At 31.3% G+C, this 27,244-nt stretch overlaps 1 protein-coding gene across 4 annotated transcripts in view; it reads right to left on the bottom strand.

The window, feature by feature from the left end:
• The window catches only part of LOC145265458 (acetylcholine receptor subunit alpha-like), a 1,250,815-nt gene that overhangs the window by 98,856 nt on the left and 1,124,715 nt on the right, over window positions 1–27,244 (bottom strand). For 3 of the 4 annotated variants that reach the window (XM_080121317.1, XM_080121318.1, XM_080121319.1), the window contains one exon: window positions 2,926–2,949. The exons of the other annotated variant lie outside the window; for it this stretch is intronic. In XM_080121317.1, coding sequence (XP_079977443.1) covers window positions 2,926–2,949 — 24 coding nt within the window. The remainder of the gene's footprint in view (window positions 1–2,925; window positions 2,950–27,244) is intronic. 4 annotated transcript variants of the gene reach the window in all.

Below are 27,244 nucleotides of genomic sequence, written 5' to 3'. Positions count from 1 at the left end.
AATAGTAAAAAAATCGACCCCCCCCTGACAAACCTGACCCACTTGACCCCCAATGGAAACATATATATTATAAAATTTTAAATATTATTCATCAAAGGTAACGCCTGACTACTTTTTGAATGTTTGTTTTGTAGTTTTTGACTTTTAGTTGAATATACACACATACACACATACGTATAACTGTTTTTCTATGTAGACCTTCTCTTGAGAACGTTAGTTCAAATGGAAAACGCTGCAATAAATTATTTTAAAAGGTGCAATATTCAGGTTTGTAGTTGTGATTGGTACCAGCTAAGACCATACTTATATCCTTGTGTAAAATATGTACGCTTAAATACGGCATAAAATATTGGAATGTAAGGAATTAAAAATTCATTATTCAGGTTGATGATTATGATAGAGAGTGTTTGGAAACAAATGCTTTGCGTGAAATTCCAACTCTGGAAGAACATTAGAACTAAAAGTCGGACGTTTTATCTCCACAGCCACCGATTAAACGACAATATGCTGTCTTGAACTATAAATTCAATGTAAGGCTGCTAACAACGCAAAGATTTAAAGTAACTCAATTAGCAAAGAAACAAAAAAGTCCATTTTTAATTAAAAAAAAAGTCAAATGAGTAATTTTTATAAAAACAATATTGACTTAATTTTACGTATTCATTCTTTTTTAACTGATAATTGAAACAGTTTAGAAGTAAGTTGTTCGACCGGCTTCGAAAAGAAAACGCTAGAATATTGGAATATTTGATTCTAATTTTTGATTTTACGTGATTTGAATTTTGGATGATGAGTTTTAAAAATGATTAATAAATCCTGGTAACAATAAAGACATCCTACCAGAGGGGATGATACATATATAACACCTTTACTTTATATATGTATGTGTGTGTATGTGTGTGTTTGTGTGTGTGTGTCTGTGTATGCATATGTAGATATATATGTATATATACACATATATACATATATATGCATTTACATATATACATGTACATATGCATACATTTATGTATGCGTATATATACATATATATACACGTACACACACAGACATATGTATTTATATATATATATATATGTATATATATAGAGAGAGAAAGAGAAAGAGAGAGAGCGAGAGATAGATAGATAGATATGAAGAGAGTGAGAAGTGGTTAGTTGAATGTCAGATATAATATATATTTACATTTTCCTCACAAACCAGCTATAACCAAAAACTCTTAGACCCTAGTTTCGCCTATTTCTCATATCCTTGATCGGGATTTATTTTATTGGAGACGGAAAAACATACTAAAATTTAAAGTTATCTGAATTTTCATAACGGTTTCTCCCGTCATTTTATATTTTTCATACAAATAACTAAAACTATATACAACTCATATGACAGTGCCTGAAGGCGTGCAATTGTATTCCATAATGATCGACTTCTTAGTGTGGGAAGAAAACTAGAAATTGTAAAACATTAAGGAATAAAGAATTTTATGAAGAAAGAGAGATTCAAGGAATCTTGTTTGATTTGTGTCTAATGACTATAGATAAAATTCATTGCAAATCTAAAATATTTGCATTTTTAAAATGGATGTTATGCCATCATTATTATTATGGCCCCAGTCATTTAAATTAACTTCGGGCATTTTGAATGGGAAAGTTTATAGGGAATACAAATTCACATGCGATCCCCAATCAACATATATATCTTCGTTGATGGAGAGGGCATACAGCGCCTAGTATTTCCAAATGATCACCCATGTTCTAGAAGCCAGCGTCAATGGCGTTAAACTTCAATGATCTAACGGGAAGCATAGAAATATTATACACGCACATGCGCGCGTGTGTAACAGTAGCGGCAGAGTTCTTGATTATTAAGAAAAATTAAGAAATAATTATATATATATATATATTAGATCAGAAAAACATCGGTACTATCGGTTTAAAATATAAACAGGGACAGCCTATGCTTATACTTATTTCAGAGGAAGAGACTGGCATGAACAGAGGCTTTAATTTGAAACGGATGGCATCGATGTTGTTCTGATCTTCTGTAACAAACATATGAATAAATCAATCTATATATCTTTACATATTACACTAAAAACATTTTTAAGTCGTGTCATTTACTTATATCTCCGAAATGCCAGTCTATTATTTCATGTACGTGTAGTTTGATTCGCCACGTATCAATCCGCTCTCGCCTCTGTAATCGCAATCTTCTTGTCTTTTCTCTCTCTCTGCCTCTTTGTCTTTCTGTTTATAAACAGTCTAAGATAATGAAAATAAACATAAAACCAGATTAGTTCATTAAAAGTAAACACATAGGAAATATGATTACAAGAAGTAGTACTATTTAACGAATAGCTAGAAAAGAAAAAGAAGGGAGAGAACGTGAGAGAGAAAGAACAGAAAGTTCAATTTATATGGCGTCTTTATTTTTTAAAATTAAATATATATATAGACGCATATATATTTGCATATATATGCATGTATATATATATGCATATAAATATATGCATAAGTATCTATATATGTATTTATATATATGTATAGATATATACGTGTATATGTACACACATACACACATATATATATGGTTAAGCAGTACGAAGAATTGTGTTTGCATATTTTCTGTTTTGATTCTTCCAAGTTGCTTGTACTATAGATTTTTTTTCTGGAACAATCTACTACAACTAGTAATAACGCTTTTTGCAAAAACCCTCACAAAACAGCGTATATTCTTCACTCAATAATTATTAATAAATGAATCTATTGTTTATCTTTTGTTTATTAAAATGTTAAGTGAAAGTGCAGAATAAGTAAATTGTTGATTAGTAGATCAAGTAGAGGGGCCATATTGAGATTGCTGCCTGTCTGCCTGTCCAGTGCAAAGCTCCCCCTGAAAGGTCACCAGGCTGTAGGAAGATAACCTTACCTTGCGATGTCCAAAATGACCAATCTGGGTGTAAGAAAGGTAGACAGCACTTTACATAATCTTTTAACACAATCATTAAGATAACCATCATGAAGAGGGAGACAAAAAATGGAAGAAAATGAAAAGAAAAGATTTTTACGTGAATAAAAATAATAATAATGGTCGCTTTTTTTTTCTTCTTCTTATTAGTAGACAATTCAAAACAACCATCGCAAATATTTTGAACAAAATTTAGAAAATCTTTCTGATTCGTATTCTTTGGATTCTTTGGACCATTTTTCTAATCTTGAGTGTTATTTTCACAACGTTTCGGTCGATGTAACTTCCAAATTTCTTCAGGTGTATCTTGTCAAACTCAGGAATCTTTCCGTCGAACTCGGGAATCTAACTTCTATAATAGGTCTGCTTAGTAGGTGACGGTTGCCAATCATATGTGCTGCTGCTTTGGATAGTCTTAACCTCAACAGTTCTTCTCTGTTTATAATTTTTACTTCGTCCAATAAGGGTAAATGTTTCCCCTTTATCGAACTCGGGTATCTTTCTACCGAACTCGGAGAACCTGCATTTAATTTTAAACATACCCTTTATTTGGCATGCCCTTCTTTTGTCAGCTATGACCGGATACAAGTCTTAAATAAACCACAATTGTATTTTTAGTATTTCCTGCACAGAGAATTAAATCGTCATAAGAGTGTCGTTTAAAACTGAATTTTACATTTGTACCTGTTACGCCATGGGTCCTTGCAGAAGTTACATCGACTGAAATGTTGTGAAAATAAAACTGAAGGTGAGAATAGCAATCCGAATAATCAAAATAATAAATATTTACATTAATTCATTTTTGAAAAATGTTTTTATGTTCACATGTGTGTGTATATATATATATATATATATATATATATATATATATATATATATATATATGTTTGTGTGTGTGTGTGTGTGTGTGTGCAAATGAATAGTTACGAAGGTTTTCTTTCATGTACCATCACTAAATCACCATCAAAACGGATTTCTGTCATTCAAATCATAAATACATGATATTTTGAAATGCTGTATGTTTTGTGCAGTTGAACGATTCTTTGAATGTCTAATTAACAGAAACTTTCAAATGTTCATGATAAATGTTTGGTGTTATAATTTTATTGTCTTTTTATTGTATGCATAGGTAATAGTTTCGATAGTATCAGCAGTAATTTATTTAAAGCGATTTACTAAAATACGATAATTTACTAAAAAAAAAAAACTTTCTTAAACGAATATCGTTTGCTATCATTCTTACCGAAAAGTATTAGCGAAAAATAAAAAAATAGAAGGAGAGGTTTTCTGGCCACCCAGCTGTCTAGGTCACTTTCGCTTTCTATCTTTTCCTCTCCTCTCCCCTTTTCCATCAACGACACCGTGTTTTTCACTCCAATGAATGTTTTGATCCCGCAGACAAAACGTTTCATATTTTAAAAAAAATAATATAGCTTTTTTCGACTTCCGCTTTTGTTTAGCGGAAGTCTTGCTAACTTTTACCGGCGTATAATAAGTAATAATGACGAAGTGTCTATTCTGATAATTACGTAATTCTATGTTAATTTTAAAATTTGCATAAAAACATTTCTAAATATGATATAATCAAAGTTTATTTTTAATCATGATTTTGATTTTGTTGAGAATGTTTTTACATAAGAAAAATATATCTTAAATGTTTACATACAAATTTGTCTTAACTTTCAATAAAAAATTAGCTTGATGAGGCTTACAACACCAACAAAAGTAAATAAAAATGATTTTATCATTTTCCTGACATTTAAAGTTTTCAAAGTTAACTTTAAATTCTATTCAAAATAAATGTCTTCAAATAGTGTGTAACTACCTTTTTTAACATATATTCCTGCTCGAAACTGGAGCGACGCACACGTTAAAAAATGGACAGCTCGTACATTTAAATTTTTGTTCTCCAAGGACTTATCTCCTTCATAACAAAAAAATGAAGGGGGGAAAAAAAACAACAACAAAAAAACTACGGACTGGCTTATTACCCTGATGAAGCTATTTTTAGCGAAATATTGGACTTACAACACCAAATAAATATGATTTTATCATTTTCCTGACATTTAAAGTTTTCAAATTTATCTTTAAAAATATTTATATTTTTTATATTGAGATGTGTTTTTTTTTGGTTTACACGTAAAGAAATGTTGATTATAAATTTTTTTATTTTATATATATATAAGACACGCACACGCACACACACACGCACACACACACACACACATATATCAGAGACTTCAACAGTGAAGAGGTGAGATTTTGTTACTAATCGGGTTTACCGGAGATATGTACGTCGAGGAGGCACAAGTGCAACGAGTTCATCAGAGCACATTCCATTAAAATATTCGTAAAACAAGCACAGAAATGCAACATAGCGGCGATGGGATAGGGGTTGGAGCTTAGTTGACAATATGAGACGTATTTGATTAAAAACTCTTTTTTGGACCTTATTCAAGAGGGAGAGGCTAGTGGTAGATGCACCAGCCCATATGGGGCAACAATATTCATGCATGGGCAAATTGTAGAGGTTACATGATACTCTCAGGTGTGAGTAATCTTCTAGCTCGTTAGAGAGAACCCAACTTCTTTGCAGCAGCCTTCGCAATGTCCTCAATATATTTGTTCCAGTTCATATTGCCAGTGAATTTTAGGCCGAGAAGTTTGAAGGAAGAATTCTCAGGTAGGGTGTTATTTGTCTTAAAATTCGGAGAGCCGGAAGTAGGAACCTCAGGTATCATAAAAAAAAAACACGCGCAACGTATTCGGTCATCAGTTATAATACGGACAACTGTGAGAAGAATGGAAATGTCTAAAGATCTCGTTCGAGACTGTTTGCTTTACGACTTCAAAGTGGAATTATCAGCAGCTTTATCAAGTCGCCACATGTTCAATCTTTGGAAATAGCATTGTAAATGAACGTGTTACAAGGCGTTGGTTTAAATTAAAGCCGGGAAATTTATCCCTCCGTGATAATCCTCGCAGTGGACGACCACAAGTCGGAGTCCTGAAAGTGAGCATTAAAGGAGACAGCAGTCTAACGAGTGTTGAAATTGTAAGAGAGTTCAATGTTTCCTATGAAATACACTTCACCTGCATTGGCCAACGAAGCGTATAAACTGAACAAGTGAGTTCTGCCAACACCGTGGGAGATCCACAATGGACAGCAAGTGGCAGATTGCGTATCGCTGCTTTTCACCCCTATTCAATCGAGTGCTTACCAGTGATAAAAAGTGGATTCTGTACTAAACTACTAAACATTTCAGACATTGATTGTCTCCTCAGGATGCTGTCCCTCTCACGGCAAGATCGCCTATGTACTCACGAAAGATTATGCTTTGTGTCTGGTCGTCACGTGGTTTAATATGAACTGCTACTGATTAATCAAACGCTCACTGGAGACGTATACTTGCAATAATTGAAACGTATGCAACAAGCATTACATCAGGAGGAGCTAGCCATAGGGAATCGCAAAGGTGTGCTTTTTCACCATGACAACGCCAGGCTGCATGTCGCGTCAGTGATCAGGAATACCATGGGTAGGGTACTTATGTCATCCATCTTATTCACCTTACCTTGCACCATCTGATCACCTCTGTATAATTATACTCATGGAAAATCCTTCACCAATGAAGCAGACCTGTGCCAAGTCTTCACGCACTTCTTTGCGTCCAACACATTCTACATGTCTACTGCAAGGGCATGAATAGTTGGAGACACGTTGGATGCTGAGGACAATTATTTCGAAGAATAAATATAAGTTACGCATACTGTGAAACGTTTCGTTTTTTTTCCTTAAAAAATGAACAGAACAGAACTTTTTGGATTACTTTATATTTTACCTTTCCCGAGAGGCGTATTGTTCTATTTCATGCGATTAATGAAGTGTGTGTGAAAATTAGTTTGAATGTAATTATTTAATATTTCTTTTCTTTTCACTTCAAAAGTCACTGATAATTTTTAAATACAATTTTTTTATCAGATCAAATTTTTGTTTTGGAAATTTGCAAACTTTAGCTTTTACAAATTTTATAATGCAACTGCGATGTGCGAAGTTCGAGTGAGGAAACTTTAATTTTATAATCGATTCAACAATCGATTTGTAATCGATTTCAATGAGATGAAATCGATTAATACGTAATCGATAATGTGCATGTTCTATTGTGAGTAAAACAGTTATTTTTCAAGAAAAAATAAAAAAATAGGACAAAACAAAACAAAAAAAAAAAACGATTTCAACCGTGGAAGATTGTTTTAAATCGATTTTGATAAATCGATTTGTCAGGTTAAGAAAGGATGATTCAAGTTAATTGTAACAAATGAAATTAGAGATAACAAAACGACAAATGTAAATAATAGATGGAATAAAAATATCACCTATGGAAGCGTTACAACCTACTCTGTATACACAGTTTATCTATATATCTAAAAAAGTGAAATTGTTTGTGTGTCTGTGTGCATTTCCCTACCAAACTACTCTGTCAATTTTCAGTCTACAGACTCGAGATTTGATACAAGGGGTATTGAGATTTAAGAAAATCTTTTTAATCGGTTTTCGACCAGAAATTTGGGTCAAAGTTCAACGATTTGACCTCTGCGATCTCTACCAATTCACTCCTCCAATTTCTGGTCTAAAAATTTGAAATTTTATTTAAAGGGTATTCAGAAATAGGGCAAGCTTTTTAATCGGTTTGGGTACAAAATTTGAACTATCAAAGGGTCAAAGATTAAAATATTTTACCTTTGCGGTCTCTAGAAAACTATTCAGCCAATTTTTTGCCTAAACATTTGAAATTTTACATAACGGGTATTCAGACATGCGGCAAGCATTTTAATCAGTTTTGGGGCGAAAATTTCGCTGCCAAAAGGTCAAAGTTGAAAGAGTTGACCTTTGTAGATTCCACCAAACTCCTCCACCAATTTTGAATCTAAACACTTGAAAGTTTAGGTTTAAGTAACTTGGATACGGGTCAAACCTTTTATTTTGATTTGAGACCAAAACAATAAATGTTAAGGGGACAAAATTGGAGTCAAAGTTTAAAAAATTGTCCTCTGCGGTCTCTACCAAATTACTCAGACAATTTTTGGTCTAAACATTTTAAATTTTACATAAAGAGTATTCACACATAGGGCAAGTTATGAACAGTATATAGGGCCTGAGCAAAGCCGGACTGAACTGCTAGTTACAAATAAACTTCAGTCCATATGTTAGATAGCGAAAGAAGAAACAGAGGATGATAGAGTCTAAAAGCGGAAGTAAAAAAAAAAAAATTACGCCACTTCCATCGGAGAACAGCTCTACCTCACTCAGCCTGCCGACACCAATGAGAACAGATGAAGGACACGGCGGTCAAGGACAATCTAGAAGGAGGCGGAGGACGGTGAGCACAAACTTGCATTCGATTTCTGTCTCTCTTGTTATGTTAAAGAAATTCTTAAAAGACAAACCGGCGTCCTTCATAAACAATCGATAAACATGACACAACAACGCGAGTACAGGGTGACTAAAAAAAAGGGGCCCCCAACTCTAATTAGGCCCCGTTTCTTACTGTTTTGTCCGAATGAAATGAAACTTTGGTCATAACTAGTTTATTATGTTCAAAACATCACATCAAAACCCTAGGGTCTTTGGCCTTTTTTCTCCGTTCTACACCATATGTTCTAGATGGCCTCCACTTAGCTTTTTTTGGGGGTGGGGTTACCCCGTATTAACGAAACCTTGCTAACAATAAGACTGCATGGGTGTATGATGTTATGCACCCGCCACGGAAAGAGTAACAACACATGACGGACGTGCTCACTAATGTATAGCATGTTTTGTTTTATTACCGTTCATTAATATTTGAGGACACTTTGGTGATAGTCTCGTTAGTAAGTGTGATCCTGAATCAGCTTCACACTAACTGAACCATAGCTCTCAGATTTTTATCCGTAGAATTATTCCAAAGATATTTTCTATTAAAGCAATTTCCATGCTATTTTTAAACTGAATTGTTTCAGGTGACTGTGGCTAAGTGGATAACGACACAGACTGAAAATCTGGGTGTTCTAAGTTCGAATCCAGGTCGTTCAATCGAAATGCTTTCACTTAGGAGGTTGCCAACTTTCACATGGTACCTCTTGCGTACAATTGTTATCTTTCAAGGAACAATTCTAACTAGAAAGATATCGAGGAAACTAATGACAACGATAGAATAATTTTATTCGTACAAAATGAATAAATGAATAAAAATGACGATATTTCTTTGCAAAAAAAAAAACGTATAGAAACTAACGTTGTTAAAAATCTCCCTTTTGCAGTGGACAGGTATAACTGGGTATCACTTCTAATATACATTTAGCTTCAGAGAAAGCCACATCAATTCGCCCAGTGTAAATGCTGAAACAAGTAAAGGATAAATGATGACATTTACAGCAGAGTCAGTATTGGCAATTTTGCACGTCGTATTCAAATGTAAACTATGAGTAAAAACATCATTAAACAGCGATAACACATACCAGGCATCAACAGTAATGCATAAAAGACATTGGCAAGGCTGATGCAAAGAATGTTGTTGGCTCCTTCTACAATGCTAGAAAACTACACACACCTGCCAGTATACTGTATCTCTACAAAGCCACCATTCACCCATGCATGGAGTATTGTTGCCACGTTTAGCCTCTCTAATCTAGACAGAGACCAAAATAATATTTTTAATCTAATAGGTCTAAGCACTATCCACCAAGTCCCAACCTATGTCCCATCATTGTAATGTTGCATATCTGTGCCTATTCTACAAGTATTTTTATGAAAGGTGCGCTGACGAACTTGTAAATACCCATTCGGCGTAAATACATTCGACTAACCTGGCAAGCATCAAAATCGCATCCATTCACTGTAAATATTTCTATATGCAAGAAAAGTTTTATACTCTTATAGTTTCTGCCTTCGAACTGCTAGGCTTTGGAATTTCGTCCCTGTTTCTTGCTTTTGTGACTTTGCTAAAATGCAGAAGTTTAAATGTAATGCGAACAGATATTTGGCTGTTCAAGTCTCTAATAGTAACCCCTTACGTCCTCAGTGTCAATTAGCTCCGTTCGGGGAGAATATGAGTAAACACTATAAAGTATGAGTAGCAAATGAACTTGTCATTTACTCCTGTGCGATGCGCCTTACGTGTAAATGTGAGATTGCAATTTAATTACTTACATATGAAAATATGTATAGTTAATATGCAAATAGGGGAACCCAGAACGAGGGCATTTGTGCAATACACAGAGAAGCGCAAATATTGTTCGTGTGTTTTTTTAGCCTTTTGATCAGGAGTAAAATGTAGTATCTGTTTTAATATTATAGTTTGTATTTTTTGTCATTTTGTGAAGGAAAAATGTTTATAGATTCAGGCATTTTTAAAAATTTTTGTCCTAACTGAGTGTACTCCTTTTAAGGGAGCTACACTTTCTCTCACATTGTAAACGACTTTTGTCTAATTGTTACATCATGGGGAGGAAAGTAAATAGGGACAAAAAATTTCTCACATCTAAGAGTATCCTGTATTTCTAAAAAGCTACAATTAGCCCATCTATGGAATATTGTTGCGATATTTGGGTTGGTGTATTCAACACTAGTGTCTTATTCTTATACACGGTCCCAAAAGTCTCCAATCTAATTGACCTAGCACGATCAATCAAGTGCCAACACTTAATTGTAGAAGTGCAGATCCAGGAAAGCCTAATATACTTTTCTTCTGACTGCAAAACTTTCGAATTTTTCCCCGTTTCCCTCTTCCCTGGCTGTGCTAACTAAATGTAATTTGAACAGATATTGTGCTCATTTCTCCAAATAGCTCTCTGTGGACATGATCCGAAATAGTATTCCTTACGTCCAAGTGGCAATGTCTCTTGTTTGGGGGTAACAAGAGTTAAAAAATGATTGATCCAAGGTTCTCAACTGATGTGATGACAACGATATGTTAATATTAAATTTGTTTTAGAGATAATAAACATTTTAAATCGTCCAAGAGAATCATCTGAAAGAATGTAACAATTCAAGATGTTGTTTGAGTAAAATAAGGTTTAAACTAGAAAATGTCACGTGCGCTTAGTTAAGTAAGACAATATTCTATTAGAAGTTAAGTTAAAAGTTAAGTTAAAAGTTAAGTAAAAAGTATCCCCGTAGTTATATCATGGGAGGGAGTACATGACAGAAAATTGATATATTTTTTTCCTCCGGAGAATTAGACGTGGAAGTGATTGAGCCAAGTTTTGCGACTTCTATATCACTACAAAGGCTGGAAGAAACAGTTCATCTCGACTAGCAGTAAATTACTGTAAGAATATAGTCAAATCTCAGAGCAATTAACATAATTATTTATGGTTCTGTTTAATTACTTATATTAGAGCCACAAAAATAAGGTAAAAGAAAAGATCAACCGCTGCTATATCAATCTTACTGAATACGTAACTATCCAATGAGCTAACGACTCCCTGATAAGAAGTAAGACGAACAGCCGTTTCCCTCTATGAACAAAAAGGTAGATCATGTGGCGATTGGCGATTTTCCAACACTATTCTACAACAGGAGAGTTGAATATTTGAAATAGTCAATGTTACTCAACACTACCTAATGTTTGAACCCGTATTATTTATATTCTTCGGACTATTGTTCTAATTTTAACTGTTATTTTCACAACGTTTCGTTGATGTAATTTCCGCCTGTTAGAGAGAGAGAGAGAGAGAGAGAGAGAGAGAGAGAGAGAGAGAGAGAGAGAGAGTGTGAATTATAGTGTAGACACGTTGACTGGAAGTCAATATCAGCTGATTTGATTGCGTGTGAATCATGTGATCAAGTTAGCTGAATCGAAGAGATTTGGTTGCGACTTGGACGAGAGTGGACGGCTTCGCTGTTATCTCCTCCCTTTCGCTGGGGGTGGGGAACGAACGCTGACGTGGTAGAAATAAGACCTAGAAGAAGAAACCACAGGCCAAATTCACTTTCCTTACTTCTGTGAACAAACTGGAAGGTGAATAAAAAAACTATAGAACCAATTTCTTGTCTTGGTGTGAAATAAATCTTCGTCCCCAAAAACAGGTATCAAGTCTCCCTCTCAGACGAAGCAACAAAATGACAGAAGGTATGTTCAAATGACATGTCACACACACATTCACACTTAACAGCATATGAACATATGTAATAGAAAGACCACTAGACGATCACACACACAACGTCATTAACTCTGATAAGATAATCAAACACTCAATCATTTATAAATAGACACGTTTTAATATATCATCTCCATTCCAATTTCAACCAATATACAACAAACGCTCATTTTATGATACGACAACGTAACACGCCATTCTTAAGGTGTGTCTTGTTGAACACGGGAATTTTTCTGATGAACTCGGGCATTTAGACGAAATTGCGAATTAGACCTTTTATTTAATCTCCAGGGATAGCATGTTCTTGTTTCATCAGCCATGATTGAGTAGAAGGCGTATGTTGAGTGTCGCCCGCACTGAGGATTGAATCTTCACCCCCAAAAGAGTGTAACTTACAACTGAATTTTACCAAGTAGTTTATCCACTACGCCACGGGTCCTTGCTCAAGGCTGACGGAACGAGAGTCTGCTACTTCTATGGATTAAATAAAGGTTTATGTTCGCAATTAGACAATATGATGAATTTAAAATTAATCTATATAACAATACGAATCCAGTAAATGATATTATCGAAAAGATTAATTGGGTTAGGATTAATTTTCAAATAAATATATTTATTTACAGACGCATTTTTATGTGAATGATGAATATTATGAATTTTTCACATGTAGCTGGGTTTTCAAATTGAGTAAGATAATTAAGGCAGATTAAATAAAAACACGTAATATAACAGCAAGGATCGTATTAGATTATGTAAAGGGCACGGCACAATCACGCTGACACACCGGTTCTCGCCAGATCACCGAACTTAAGTAACGATGAATTGGCCAGTACCAGATGGGTGTCCATTCGGGAAGGATAGGTACTGTATGTACCGCTCCAAGTAGTAGAAATTTCCAGTTTTGTTATCTGGGGGCGCGTTTAACTCACTAAAGGAGATGCACTCCCGAATCAAGGCGGAAAGCAATGGGAAAACTACCGTTTTACTTGTCTTCCCGAGATTACTATGGTTCTACAATTTGGAGAGCCGTGGCCACCGACGCTTTTAAAACAGCATGTCCGCTGATGCTGATGAAAGGACACGTAATATTTGCACGATTTTCAGATTAATTAAAGGAAGTCAGCAGATTAACTAACATCGCCTACTTCCTGTGACGTTTACAAACAGGAAATTTCTGGGGAAAATAAACACGAACCCCACATTTTTTCGATTAACTAAATTATACTACAGCGCCATTCAAATGAAAAAAAAAATGATACCTGTCAGAATGATATCTTGACAACAGCACCGTACCCATAAAAATAACGGAGGTAATGCATGGTACGATTGCATCATAATAACAAATACTATAATACCCTCCTCAAAAAGGAAGAGGTGATGCCTAGCAGCATATGGTAATAACATAACGACCTTTTGACTAGGATCAAAGTGTATTATTTGTTCTGATGCTTAACTTAGTCGACTTCTAGACTGAGGCAACTTTTAATTTTTGTCCTATACTGCCTCCTTTAAAAACCGAGCTTTTGTATATTTTTGCCTTCGAGGATGTGCAAGTAAATTGGAAAATAACGGGTACGACTTAACCTCCCCCAAAAGAAGGAAGGAATGCTTAGGTTGGTGAAATAAGAATAATAGAACATTTACTACACTCTCCTTACCTGGATTGAGCATTGAAATATAGTACATGAATCTGAAGTAGTACAATAAACGGAATTTTATATTAAAAGATAGTAATAGTATAGTTTCGGTTTCAGACATAGAAGTGATGGTAAAGTTTGGCCTTAGACAGATCGATAGCGAATCTTCATGGGGGATAGATTTCATGAATAAGCTTAGGAAATATCAGTTACGACAAAAAATAAGCACACTGTTCAATCGCCTAAAACCAGGATTCTGCTGAATAAACTTAATAAAGTTTATACGTCTCTTGTTGCTTGCAGACTTACTAGACAAACGACCGTTTATCTTCTGTATAGTAATACGATAGCGTGCGTGTTATTTTATGTATCATACTTATATATTTTTCTTCTGAGCAGCTGTCATTTGATTATTATGACCTTCCATTTCTTGAAATCAATAATTTTACCAAGAATTTTTCATAAGTTTTGGTTTCGATTTCGATTCAAACTGATGCACCCAAGTCATACGAATATATTTTTATTCTTGAAATCACAACTTTAAAACATCTAAAAATCGATAGAAAATTTACTATAATAATATATACGAAATCTGCATAACTTAAAATATCATATTTAAGCATATTTTACAACCGGACTACGCCGGGTATCTCTGCTAGTTCAGATAAATGCGTCTCCATTTACGTTGAATATCCACAGAATGCCACCATCAATATATTATTATGAAAGAGTCTGCTGTGGAATTTCCAGAGGTCTCGTTAGTGTCATTTATTCGTATTATCTTCTTACTTTTCTCATTTCTTATCTACCTTGTCTTTTCTCCCATTCTACAAATGATCAAAAACGATTATCTGAGTTTTAGAATGATAACATTAATTTCGATCATTTTTCTTTCGACTCGACTTAAATTTGAAAGCAACATAAAAAGACCAACCAATTATCTAAACTGTATTTGGCACAGAAAATAAAGTTGTGTTGGTTTTGGAGAAGATAGATATGATAATAAGTATACCAGTTTAGAACACAATATAAAGTTTTAATCACATCAAAACTGTATTCTTAAAAAAAACAAAAAAACTTTCACCCCCCCAAAAAAATTATTTCACCACATTACAACATTATTTTTATCACACTATTTTCATTTACGTTTGTTTTAGTTTTATATAAGACTGAATAAGACAAAATGGCTTGTTACGATGCAATTTATTTTTCGTGACTTTTTTCTTGTCTTTCTTAAAAATTGATTTTTTTAAAGATACGCACAAACTATTTTATTTATGAAAATCGCTGCGGACATTTGAAGTAAAGAGCTGACAATAATACTTCACGGTAAAAAACAAAAACAAGTTTTTGCAAATAGCAAACAGAATCCTGAACAGAAGCGTGTGCTCCATCCCAACTATTATCAATGGACCTTAGGTAATCTCGTCAGTATCAGACAAAGCCAAACTCTTTTGTCAAGAACTTTGCAGCTAATTCTACCCTTTGCGACCAAGGCCGCCAACCTCCAATATTTCCTCCTGTATCAGAAAACACGCTATGTGATATACGTATATCTGTACGTGATGTTGCCAAGCTAATCAAAAACCTTTATTCCAGTAAAGCAACTGGCCCTGACGGTATTCCAATTATAGTACTCAAAAAACTTCAACCAGAACTAGCGCCCATACTTACAAAACTGTTTAAACGTTGTCTTAAGGAGAATTGCTTCCCATCTCCCTGGAAAATGTCATCAGTATGCCCTGTATTTAAGAATTCAGGTGATCGCTCATCCCCCTCTCAGTACAGGCCAATAAGTCTCCTGTGCGTCATGAGCAAGTTGTTGGAATCTGTGTTAAATACAGAAGTAATCAACCATCTCAACAAAAATAACCTTCTTAGTGACACTCAATATGGTTTCCGTTCTGCTAGATCTACAGCAGATGTGCTTACAGTTATATCTCATAGGATTAGCAAATCTCTCGACGATGGCAATCTTTCTAGGGCAATTGCTCTTGACATATCTAAAGCCTTTGATAGGGTATAGCATAAAGGTTTACTTCATAAGATCTCTAGCTATGGTATAGCTGGAAATGTCTTCTCAATTATTAAATCATTTCTTTCTGATAGGTTCTTAAGAGTAGTAGTTGAGGGGCAAAAATCAGAAGCTCACAGTATTAATGCCGGTGTCCCTCAGGGGTCCATCCCGGGCCCAACTCTTTTCCTGATCTACATTAATGATCTTCCAAATCACATCCTTACATCATTTGTAGACATTTATGCTGACGACACTACCATTTATGGTAGCACATCTAAGACAATAAACGACCAAGTTCTCTCCAATTCTCTTTTCTCTGATCTTGAGCACGTAGTACAATGGGGAAAGGAGTGGCTGGTTACTTCTAATGCATCTAAAACCAAGCTTCTCTCTTTACATCATCAACATTCTGATCCACATCTGGCATCAATTGAAATGAATGGCTCTCGTCTTCAGGAGGCCTCAAGTTTTGACAAGCTTCTGGGCTTGACCTTTACTCCTGATCTGAAATGAAACACGTACATCAAATCTGTTGCCAAGGCCGCTGGAAAAATGGTGGGATCTTTCTATCGATCCGGTAAATATCTCACTGCTGATGCTATTCTCTATCTATATAAGAGCCAGGTACGTCCAAGGATGGAACATTGTTGCCACATCTGGGCAGGAGCTGCTAGAAAAGACTTGTCCTGACTTGATAGAGTTCAAAATAGACTTTGTAGCCTCGTAGGAGATGTCCTTTTCTCTTCCTTGCAGCCTCTATCTCACAGAAGAGATGTTGCGAGTTTGTCTCTGCTTTATCGTTATTTTCATGGAAGGTGTTCAACTGAGCTTCAATCTATGGTCCCCCCTTGCCAAACTTTCACAAGAAACACTCGTCTAGCTCTACACACTATCAATAATTCCCCCCACTATTTATCTGTGCCTAAACCTAAACGTAGATTCCACGAACAAAGCTTCTTTCTTAGAACTGCACGCTTGTGGAATTGTCTTCCGTTTTCCTGCTTTCCGGCTGACTACAATATGGTTGTGTTCAAGTCTAACGTAAATAAGTTCTTGATGAGCCGTTATCAAATTTACCAAATTTTCATTACTAATGATAACTATATTGTCCAATGTCTACTGTACACTCTTTAACCCTTATCCTTGAGTGGCCTCTTGGCCTTGATAAGTGGTGATGCCTATGTAAAAAAAAAAAAAACTATTCAAAGATGACTGTCATATGGATAGGTTTTAATCTAGAAAACAGCAATTCTTTCTCCCGTTCGTCGGAAACATCACTCAAAAAAATATGGAGACAAATATGAAGGACAAAATAAGAAATACAACAGTCACGAAAATAAACTCAAGAGCCACTTTCTACTCCCTACAAACAGTTGACCAATTAAAGTAATTTATTGAAAGGACGTTTGAAAATAATTCCATGAATTTTGGAAAATGTCAAGCAATTATTTGTAGAAATATGTGGCAGAAAAATGGACATTCCATTGAATGGTATTCATTGAGATACAACGTGCTTCCTCTCACTCGACGACAATCGTCGACCCCAACACTGTTTTCGTGGTCTTCTTTTCTGATCGTGCATCATCTCTCACATTGGCGGTAGTTTAGGGAGACGCGCAGTGGATTACAAGTATATAAAAAATACAAGAGAAAATATGAAAAACACAAACCCTGACATGTTCCGTAAATATCAGTTTGGTCCTGGTGGTGTGTGTAACACGATCATGTAAAACGTCTGAATGCGAACATCCAGATCTTAGCCATCTTTCGATCTTCTTCCAGCTACAATCTGCCGTCAACTGTCCCAAACTGGAATCTATCTTCAACTGTCGTAAACTATCGTAAAAATATCGTCAAACAGTCGCAAAACTCACACGCTAAAACTCTAAATGTTTTGATTTCTATGTCCGATCTTTTGCCTATCACATCTTGATTAACAATCCTATTTATGCTATCTTTTGTGTACCTTAGCGAACAACTTTCTCCCAATTTTCTGCCTACTAAACCCACTTTCTATATCTTTGTTCTGCTGATAAACTTATCTCCTCACATTTGGGAGGGACGCCAATAAAATATCATTTTTTTTTATATAATATCTATTGTTGCGTATAAGTTTTCTATTCATCAGGAATACAGTTTTGCTGTTATTAAATTTTTTTAAATCGATGACATTTTGAAGACTGTGCTTATGAAAGAAAATCAATAACTGAGATAAAGAATAAGAAGAAAGAACATAAAACAGAAGATGTTTATAAACATTGTCTGTAGATGGGGTCAGCGATAAATTTGATAGAAAATCAAAATGAATAAAAACAAAGACGCGACAAAGACATGACCTTATGTTACGGTACATCAACCGTTTTTATTGTTATTCAATACCGAATCATTTGGTAAATAGTTTATTATATACGATTCATTTAAGACAAGTTGCTATTTTATAATATAAGAAATTCTATGTTAATTCTTTCTTAGATCTATGCCAATCTGTAGTCGTAGCAGTAATACTAATGTTTTTATGGGAATCTAACCTGAATATTGTTTATATATTATTTTAATTGGAATTGATTATTGAGACAACAACAACTACGGATAGCAGTGATTGCTGAGAATGCAGTTAGGAGATTTAAAGTTCCTATCCGTCGCGGTTACCACTTGACGAAGGCCAGAGGAATAGTTGACCGAAAGGTCGTGAAACAACTAATAAAGATGAGAATAATAGTCCGCAACAAATAAATTAATACTGAATATTGTTGTTTGAATCAAACAGGTTTTTCATATTGGTTGTCAATCCAAACTCATTGCCTTGTGTTTTAGAGTGAATGGTGTTTTTGAAATAACAACTTTTTTCTCTTGGCGGGAAAATTTAGTTTTATTCGGCTGCTACGAAATCTGACAGGCGGGAGTAGATTTGGTTATGAGTAAATCATGTACCAGCAACGACCGATAAAAAAGAATTTGCTTGTTTAGTTTTGTTTTACGGCGTATCAACACTTTCGAATTATTTAATGTCAACACTTTCGAATTATTTAATGTTAACACTTTCGAATTATTTAATGTCAACACTTTCGAATTATTTAATGTCAACACTTTCGAATTATTTAATGTCAACACTTTCGAATTATTTAATGTTAACACTTTCGAATTATTTAATGTCAACACTTTCGAATTATTTAATGTCAACACTTTCGAATTATTTAATGTTAACACTTTCGAATTATTTAATGTCAACACTTTCGAATTATTTAATGTTAACACTTTCGAATTATTTAATGTTAACACTTTCGAATTATTTAATATCAACACTTTCGAATTATTTAATGTTAACACTTTCGAATTATTTAATGTTAACACTTTCGAATTATTTAATGTTAACACTTTCGAATTATTTAATGTTAACACTTTCGAATTATTTAATATCAACACTTTCGAATTATTTAATGTCAACACTTTCGAATTATTTAATGTCAACACTTTCGAATTATTTAATGTCAACACTTTCGAATTATTTAATGTCAACACTTTCGAATTATTTAATGTCAACACTTTCGAATTATTTAATGTCAACACTTTCGAATTATTTAATGTCAACACTTTCGAATTATTTAATGTCAACACTTTCGAATTATTTAATGTTAACACTTTCGAATTATTTAATGTCAACACTTTCGAATTATTTAATGTTAACACTTTCGAATTATTTAATGTTAACACTTTCGAATTATTTAATATCAACACTTTCGAATTATTTAATGTTAACACTTTCGAATTATTTAATGTTAACACTTTCGAATTATTTAATGTTAACACTTTCGAATTATTTAATGTTAACACTTTCGAATTATTTAATGTTAACACTTTCGAATTATTTAATATCAACACTTTCGAATTATTTAATGTCAACACTTTCGAATTATTTAATGTCAACACTTTCGAATTATTTAATGTTAACACTTTCGAATTATTTAATGTCAACACTTTCGAATTATTTAATGTCAACACTTTCGAATTATTTAATGTCAACACTTTCGAATTATTTAATGTTAACACTTTCGAATTATTTAATGTCAACACTTTCGAATTATTTAATGTCAACACTTTCGAATTATTTAATGTTAACACTTTCGAATTATTTAATATCAACACTTTCGAATTATTTAATGTTAACATTTTCGAATTATTTAATGTTAACACTTTCGAATTATTTAATGTTAACACTTTCGAATTATTTAATGTCAACACTTTCGAATTATTTAATGTTAACACTTTCGAATTATTTAATGTTAACACTTTCGAATTATTTAATGTCAACACTTTCGAATTATTTAATGTTAACACTTTCGAATTATTTAATGTTAACACTTTCGAATTATTTAATGTCAACACTTTCGAATTATTTAATGTCAACACATGAATTATTTAATGTCAACACTTTCGAATTATTTTATGTCAACACTTTCGAATTATTTAATATCAACACTTTCGAATTATTTAATATCAACACTTTCGAATTATTTAATGTCAACACTTTCGAATTATTTAATGTCAACACTTTCGAATTATTTAATGTCAACACTTTCGAATTATTTAATATCAACACTTTCGAATTATTTAATATCAACACTTTCGAATTATTTAATGTCAACACTTTCGAATTATTTAATGTCAACACCTGAATTATTTAATGTCAACACTTTTGAATTATTTAATGTCAACACTTTCGAATTATTTAATGTCAACACATGAATTATTTAATGTCAACACTTTCGAATTATTTAATGTCAACACTTTCGAATTATTTAATATCAACACTTTCGAATTATTTAATATCAACACTTTCGAATTATTTAATGTCAACACTTTCGAATTATTTAATGTCAACACTTTCGAATTATTTAATGTCAACACTTTCGAATTATTTAATATCAACACTTTCGAATTATTTAATGTCAACACTTTCGAATTATTTAATGTCAACACTTTCGAATTATTTAATGTCAACACTTTCGAATTATTTAATGTCAACACTTTCGAATTATTTAATGTCAACACTTTCGAATTATTTAATGTCAACACTTTCGAATTATTTAATATCAACACTTTCGAATTATTTAATATCAACACTTTCGAATTATTTAATGTCAACACTTTCGAATTATTTAATGTCAACACTTTCGAATTATTTAATGTCAACACTTTCGAATTATTTAATGTCAACACTGTCGAATTATTTAATGTCAACACTTTCGAATTATTTAATGTCAACACTTTCGAATTATTTAATGTCAACACTTTCGAATTATTTAATGTCAACACTTTCGAATTATTTAATGTCAACACTTTCGAATTATTTAATGTCAACACTTTCGAATTATTTAATGTCAACACTTTCGAATTATTTAATGCCAACACTTTCGAATTATTTAATGTCAACACTTTCGAATTATTTAATGTCAACACTTTCGAATTATTTAATGTCAACACTTTCGAATTATTCAATGTCAACACTTTCGAATTATTTAATGTCAACACTTTCGAATTATTTAATGTCAACACTTTCGAATTATTTAATGTCAACACTTTCGAATTATTTAATGTCAACACTTTCGAATTATTTAATGACAACATTTTCAAATTATTTAATGCCAACACTTTCGAATTTTTTAATGTCAACACTTTCGAATTATTTAATGTCAACACTTTCGAATTATTTAATGTCAACACTTTCGAATTATTTAATGTCAACACTTTCGAATTATTTAATGTCAACACTTTCGAATTATTTAATGTCAACACTTTCGAATTATTTAATGTCAACACCTTCGAATTATTTAATGTCAACACTTTCGAATTATTTAATGTCAACACTTTCGAATTATTTAATGTCAACACTTTCGAATTATTTAATGTCAACACTTTCGAATAATTTAATGTCAACACTTTCGAATTATTTAATGTCAACACTTTCGAATTATTTAATGTCAACACTTTCGAATTATTTAATGTCAACACTTTCGAATTATTTAATGTCAACACTTTCGAATTATTTAATGTCAACACTTTCGAATTATTTAATGTCAACACTTTCGAATTATTTAATGTCAACACTTTCGAATTATTTAATGTCAACACTTTCGAATTATTTAATGTCAACACTTTCGAATTATTTAATGTCAACACTTTCGAATTATTTAATATCAACACTTTCGAATTATTTAATGTCAACACTTTCGAATTATTTAATGTCAACACTTTCGAATTATTTAATGTCAACACTTTCGAATTATTTAATGTCAACACTTTCGAATTATTTAATATCAACACTTTCGAATTATTTAATGTCAACACTTTCGAATTATTTAATGCCAACACTTGAATTATTTAATGTCAACACTTTCGAATTATTTAATGTCAACACTTTCGAATTATTTAATGTCAACACTTTCGAATTATTTAATGTCAACACTTTCGAATTATTTAATGTCAACACTTTCGAATTATTTAATGTCAACACTGTCGAATTATTTAATGTCAACACTTTCGAATTATTTAATGTCAACACTTTCGAATTATTTAATGTCAACACTTTCGAATTATTTAATGTCAACACTTTCGAATTATTTAATATCAACACTTTCGAATTATTTAATGTCAACACTTTCGAATTATTTAATATCAACACTTTCGAATTATTTAATGTTAACACTTTCGAATTATTTAATGTTAACACTTTCGAATTATTTAATATCAACACTTTCGAATTATTTAATGTCAACACTTTCGAATTATTTAATGCCAACACTTTCGAATTATTTAATATCAACACTTCGAATTATTTAATATCAACACTTTCGAATTATTTAATATCAACACTTTCGAATTATTTAATGTCAACACTTTCGAATTATTTAATATCAACACTTTCGAATTATTTAATTCCAACACTTTCGAATTATTTAATATCAACACTTTCGAATTATTTAATGTCAACACTTTCGAATTATTTAATATCAACACTTTCGAATTATTTAATGTCAACACTTTCGAATTATTTAATATCAACACTTTCGAATTATTTAATATCAACACTTTCGAATTATTTAATGTCAACACTTTCGAATTATTTAATATCAACACTTTCGAATTATTTAATATCAACACTTTCGAATTATTTAATATCAACACTTTCGAATTATTTAATGTCAACACTTTCGAATTATTTAATGTCAACACTTTCGAATTATTTAATGTCAACACTTTCGAATTATTTAATATCAACACTTTCGAATTATTTAATATGAACACTTTCGAATTATTTAATGTCAACACTTTCGAATTATTTAATATCAACACTTTCGAATTATTTAATGTCAACACTTTCGAATTATTTAATATCAACACTTTCGAATTATTTAATGTCAACACTTTCGAATTATTTAATATCAACACTTTCGAATTATTTAATATCAACACTTTCGAATTATTTAATGTAAACACCTGAATTATTTAATGTCAACACCTGAATTATTTAATATCAACACTTTCGAATTATTTAATATCAACACTTTCGAATTATTTAATGTCAACACTTTCCAATTATTTAATATCAACACTTTCGAATTATTTAATGTCAACACTTTCGAATTATTTAATGTCAACACTTTCGAATTATTTAATGTCAACACTTTCGAATTATTTAATGTCAACACTTTCGAATTATTTAATATCAACACTTTCGAATTATTTAATGTCAACACTTTCGAATTATTTAATGTCAACACTTTCGAATTATTTAATGTTAACACTTTCGAATTATTTAATGTTAACACTTTCGAATTATTTAATATCAACACTTTCGAATTATTTAATGTTAACACTTTCGAATTATTTAATGTTAACACTTTCGAATTATTTAATGTTAACACTTTCGAATTATTTAATGTTAACACTTTCGAATTATTTAATATCAACACTTTCGAATTATTTAATGTCAACACTTTCGAATTATTTAATGTCAACACTTTCGAATTATTTAATGTCAACACTTTCGAATTATTTAATGTCAACACTTTCGAATTATTTAATGTCAACACTTTCGAATTATTTAATGTCAACACTTTCGAATTATTTAATGTCAACACTTTCGAATTATTTAATGTTAACACTTTCGAATTATTTAATGTCAACACTTTCGAATTATTTAATGTTAACACTTTCGAATTATTTAATGTTAACACTTTCGAATTATTTAATATCAACACTTTCGAATTATTTAATGTTAACACTTTCGAATTATTTAATGTTAACACTTTCGAATTATTTAATGTTAACACTTTCGAATTATTTAATGTTAACACTTTCGAATTATTTAATGTTAACACTTTCGAATTATTTAATATCAACACTTTCGAATTATTTAATGTCAACACTTTCGAATTATTTAATGTCAACACTTTCGAATTATTTAATGTTAACACTTTCGAATTATTTAATGTCAACACTTTCGAATTATTTAATGTCAACACTTTCGAATTATTTAATGTCAACACTTTCGAATTATTTAATGTTAACACTTTCGAATTATTTAATGTCAACACTTTCGAATTATTTAATGTCAACACTTTCGAATTATTTAATGTTAACACTTTCGAATTATTTAATATCAACACTTTCGAATTATTTAATGTTAACATTTTCGAATTATTTAATGTTAACACTTTCGAATTATTTAATGTTAACACTTTCGAATTATTTAATGTCAACACTTTCGAATTATTTAATGTTAACACTTTCGAATTATTTAATGTTAACACTTTCGAATTATTTAATGTCAACACTTTCGAATTATTTAATGTTAACACTTTCGAATTATTTAATGTTAACACTTTCGAATTATTTAATGTCAACACTTTCGAATTATTTAATGTCAACACATGAATTATTTAATGTCAACACTTTCGAATTATTTAATGTCAACACTTTCGAATTATTTAATGTCAACACTTTCGAATTATTTAATATCAACACTTTCGAATTATTTAATGTCAACACTTTCGAATTATTTAATGTCAACACTTTCGAATTATTTAATGTCAACACTTTCGAATTATTTAATATCAACACTTTCGAATTATTTAATATCAACACTTTCGAATTATTTAATGTCAACACTTTCGAATTATTTAATGTCAACACCTGAATTATTTAATGTCAACACTTTTGAATTATTTAATGTCAACACTTTCGAATTATTTAATGTCAACACATGAATTATTTAATGTCAACACTTTCGAATTATTTAATGTCAACACTTTCGAATTATTTAATATCAACACTTTCGAATTATTTAATATCAACACTTTCGAATTATTTAATGTCAACACTTTCGAATTATTTAATGTCAACACTTTCGAATTATTTAATGTCAACACTTTCGAATTATTTAATATCAACACTTTCGAATTATTTAATGTCAACACTTTCGAATTATTTAATGTCAACACTTTCGAATTATTTAATGTCAACACTTTCGAATTATTTAATGTCAACACTTTCGAATTATTTAATGTCAACACTTTCGAATTATTTAATGTCAACATTTTCGAATTATTTAATATCAACACTTTCGAATTATTTAATATCAACACTTTCGAATTATTTAATGTCAACACTTTCGAATTATTTAATGTCAACACTTTCGAATTATTTAATGTCAACACTTTCGAATTATTTAATGTCAACACTGTCGAATTATTTAATGTCAACACTTTCGAATTATTTAATGTCAACACTTTCGAATTATTTAATGTCAACACTTTCGAATTATTTAATGTCAACACTTTCGAATTATTTAATGTCAACACTTTCGAATTATTTAATGTCAACACTTTCGAATTATTTAATGCCAACACTTTCGAATTATTTAATGTCAACACTTTCGAATTATTTAATGTCAACACTTTCGAATTATTTAATGTCAACACTTTCGAATTATTCAATGTCAACACTTTCGAATTATTTAATGTCAACACTTTCGAATTATTTAATGTCAACACTTTCGAATTATTTAATGTCAACACTTTCGAATTATTTAATGACAACATTTTCGAATTATTTAATGCCAACACTTTCGAATTATTTAATGTCAACACTTTCGAATTATTTAATGTCAACACTTTCGAATTATTTAATGTCAACACTTTCGAATTATTTAATGTCAACACTTTCGAATTATTTAATGTCAACACTTTCGAATTATTTAATGTCAACACTTTCGAATTATTTAATGTCAACACCTTCGAATTATTTAATGTCAACACTTTCGAATTATTTAATGTCAACACTTTCGAATTATTTAATGTCAACACTTTCGAATTATTTAATGTCAACACTTTCGAATTATTTAATGTCAACACTTTCGAATTATTTAATATCAACACTTTCGAATTATTTAATGTCAACACTTTCGAATTATTTAATGTCAACACTTGAATTATTTAATGTCAACACTTTCGAATTATTTAATGTCAACACTTTCGAATTATTTAATGTCAACACTTTCGAATTATTTAATATCAACACTTTCGAATTATTTAATGTCAACACTTTCGAATTATTTAATGCCAACACTTGAATTATTTAATGTCAACACTTTCGAATTATTTAATGTCAACACTTTCGAATTATTTAATGTCAACACTTTCGAATTATTTAATGTCAACACTTTCGAATTATTTAATGTCAACACTGTCGAATTATTTAATGTCAACACTTTCGAATTATTTAATGTCAACACTTTCGAATTATTTAATGTCAACACTTTCGAATTATTTAATGTCAAAACTTTCGAATTATTTAATATCAGCACTTTCGAATTATTTAATGTCAACACTTTCGAATTATTTAATATCAACACTTTCGAATTATTTAATGTCAACACTTGAATTATTTAATGTCAACACTTTCGAATTATTTAATGTCAACACTTTCGAATTATTTAATGTCAACACTTTCGAATTATTTAATGCCAACACTTTCGAATTATTTAATATCAACACTTCGAATTATTTAATATCAACACTTTCGAATTATTTAATATCAACACTTTCGAATTATTTAATGTCAACACTTTCGAATTATTTAATATCAACACTTTCGAATTATTTAATGCCAACACTTTCGAATTATTTAATATCAACACTTTCGAATTATTTAATGTCAACACTTTCGAATTATTTAATATCAACACTTTCGAATTATTTAATGTCAACACTTTCGAATTATTTAATATCAACACTTTCGAATTATTTAATATCAACACTTTCGAATTATTTAATGTCAACACTTTCGAATTATTTAATATCAACACTTTCGAATTATTTAATATCAACACTTTCGAATTATTTAATATCAACACTTTCGAATTATTTAATGTAAACACCTGAATTATTTAATGTCAACACTTTCGAATTATTTAATGTCAACACTT

This window comes from Euprymna scolopes, chromosome 40, assembly GCF_053919585.1.
Source record: "Euprymna scolopes isolate OS-2025 chromosome 40, ASM5391958v1, whole genome shotgun sequence".
Classification (NCBI taxonomy): Eukaryota; Metazoa; Mollusca; class Cephalopoda; order Sepiida; family Sepiolidae; genus Euprymna; species Euprymna scolopes.
The sequence above is the reverse complement of the archived record's forward strand: the minus strand, read 5'-3'. Positions and strand labels throughout refer to the sequence as shown.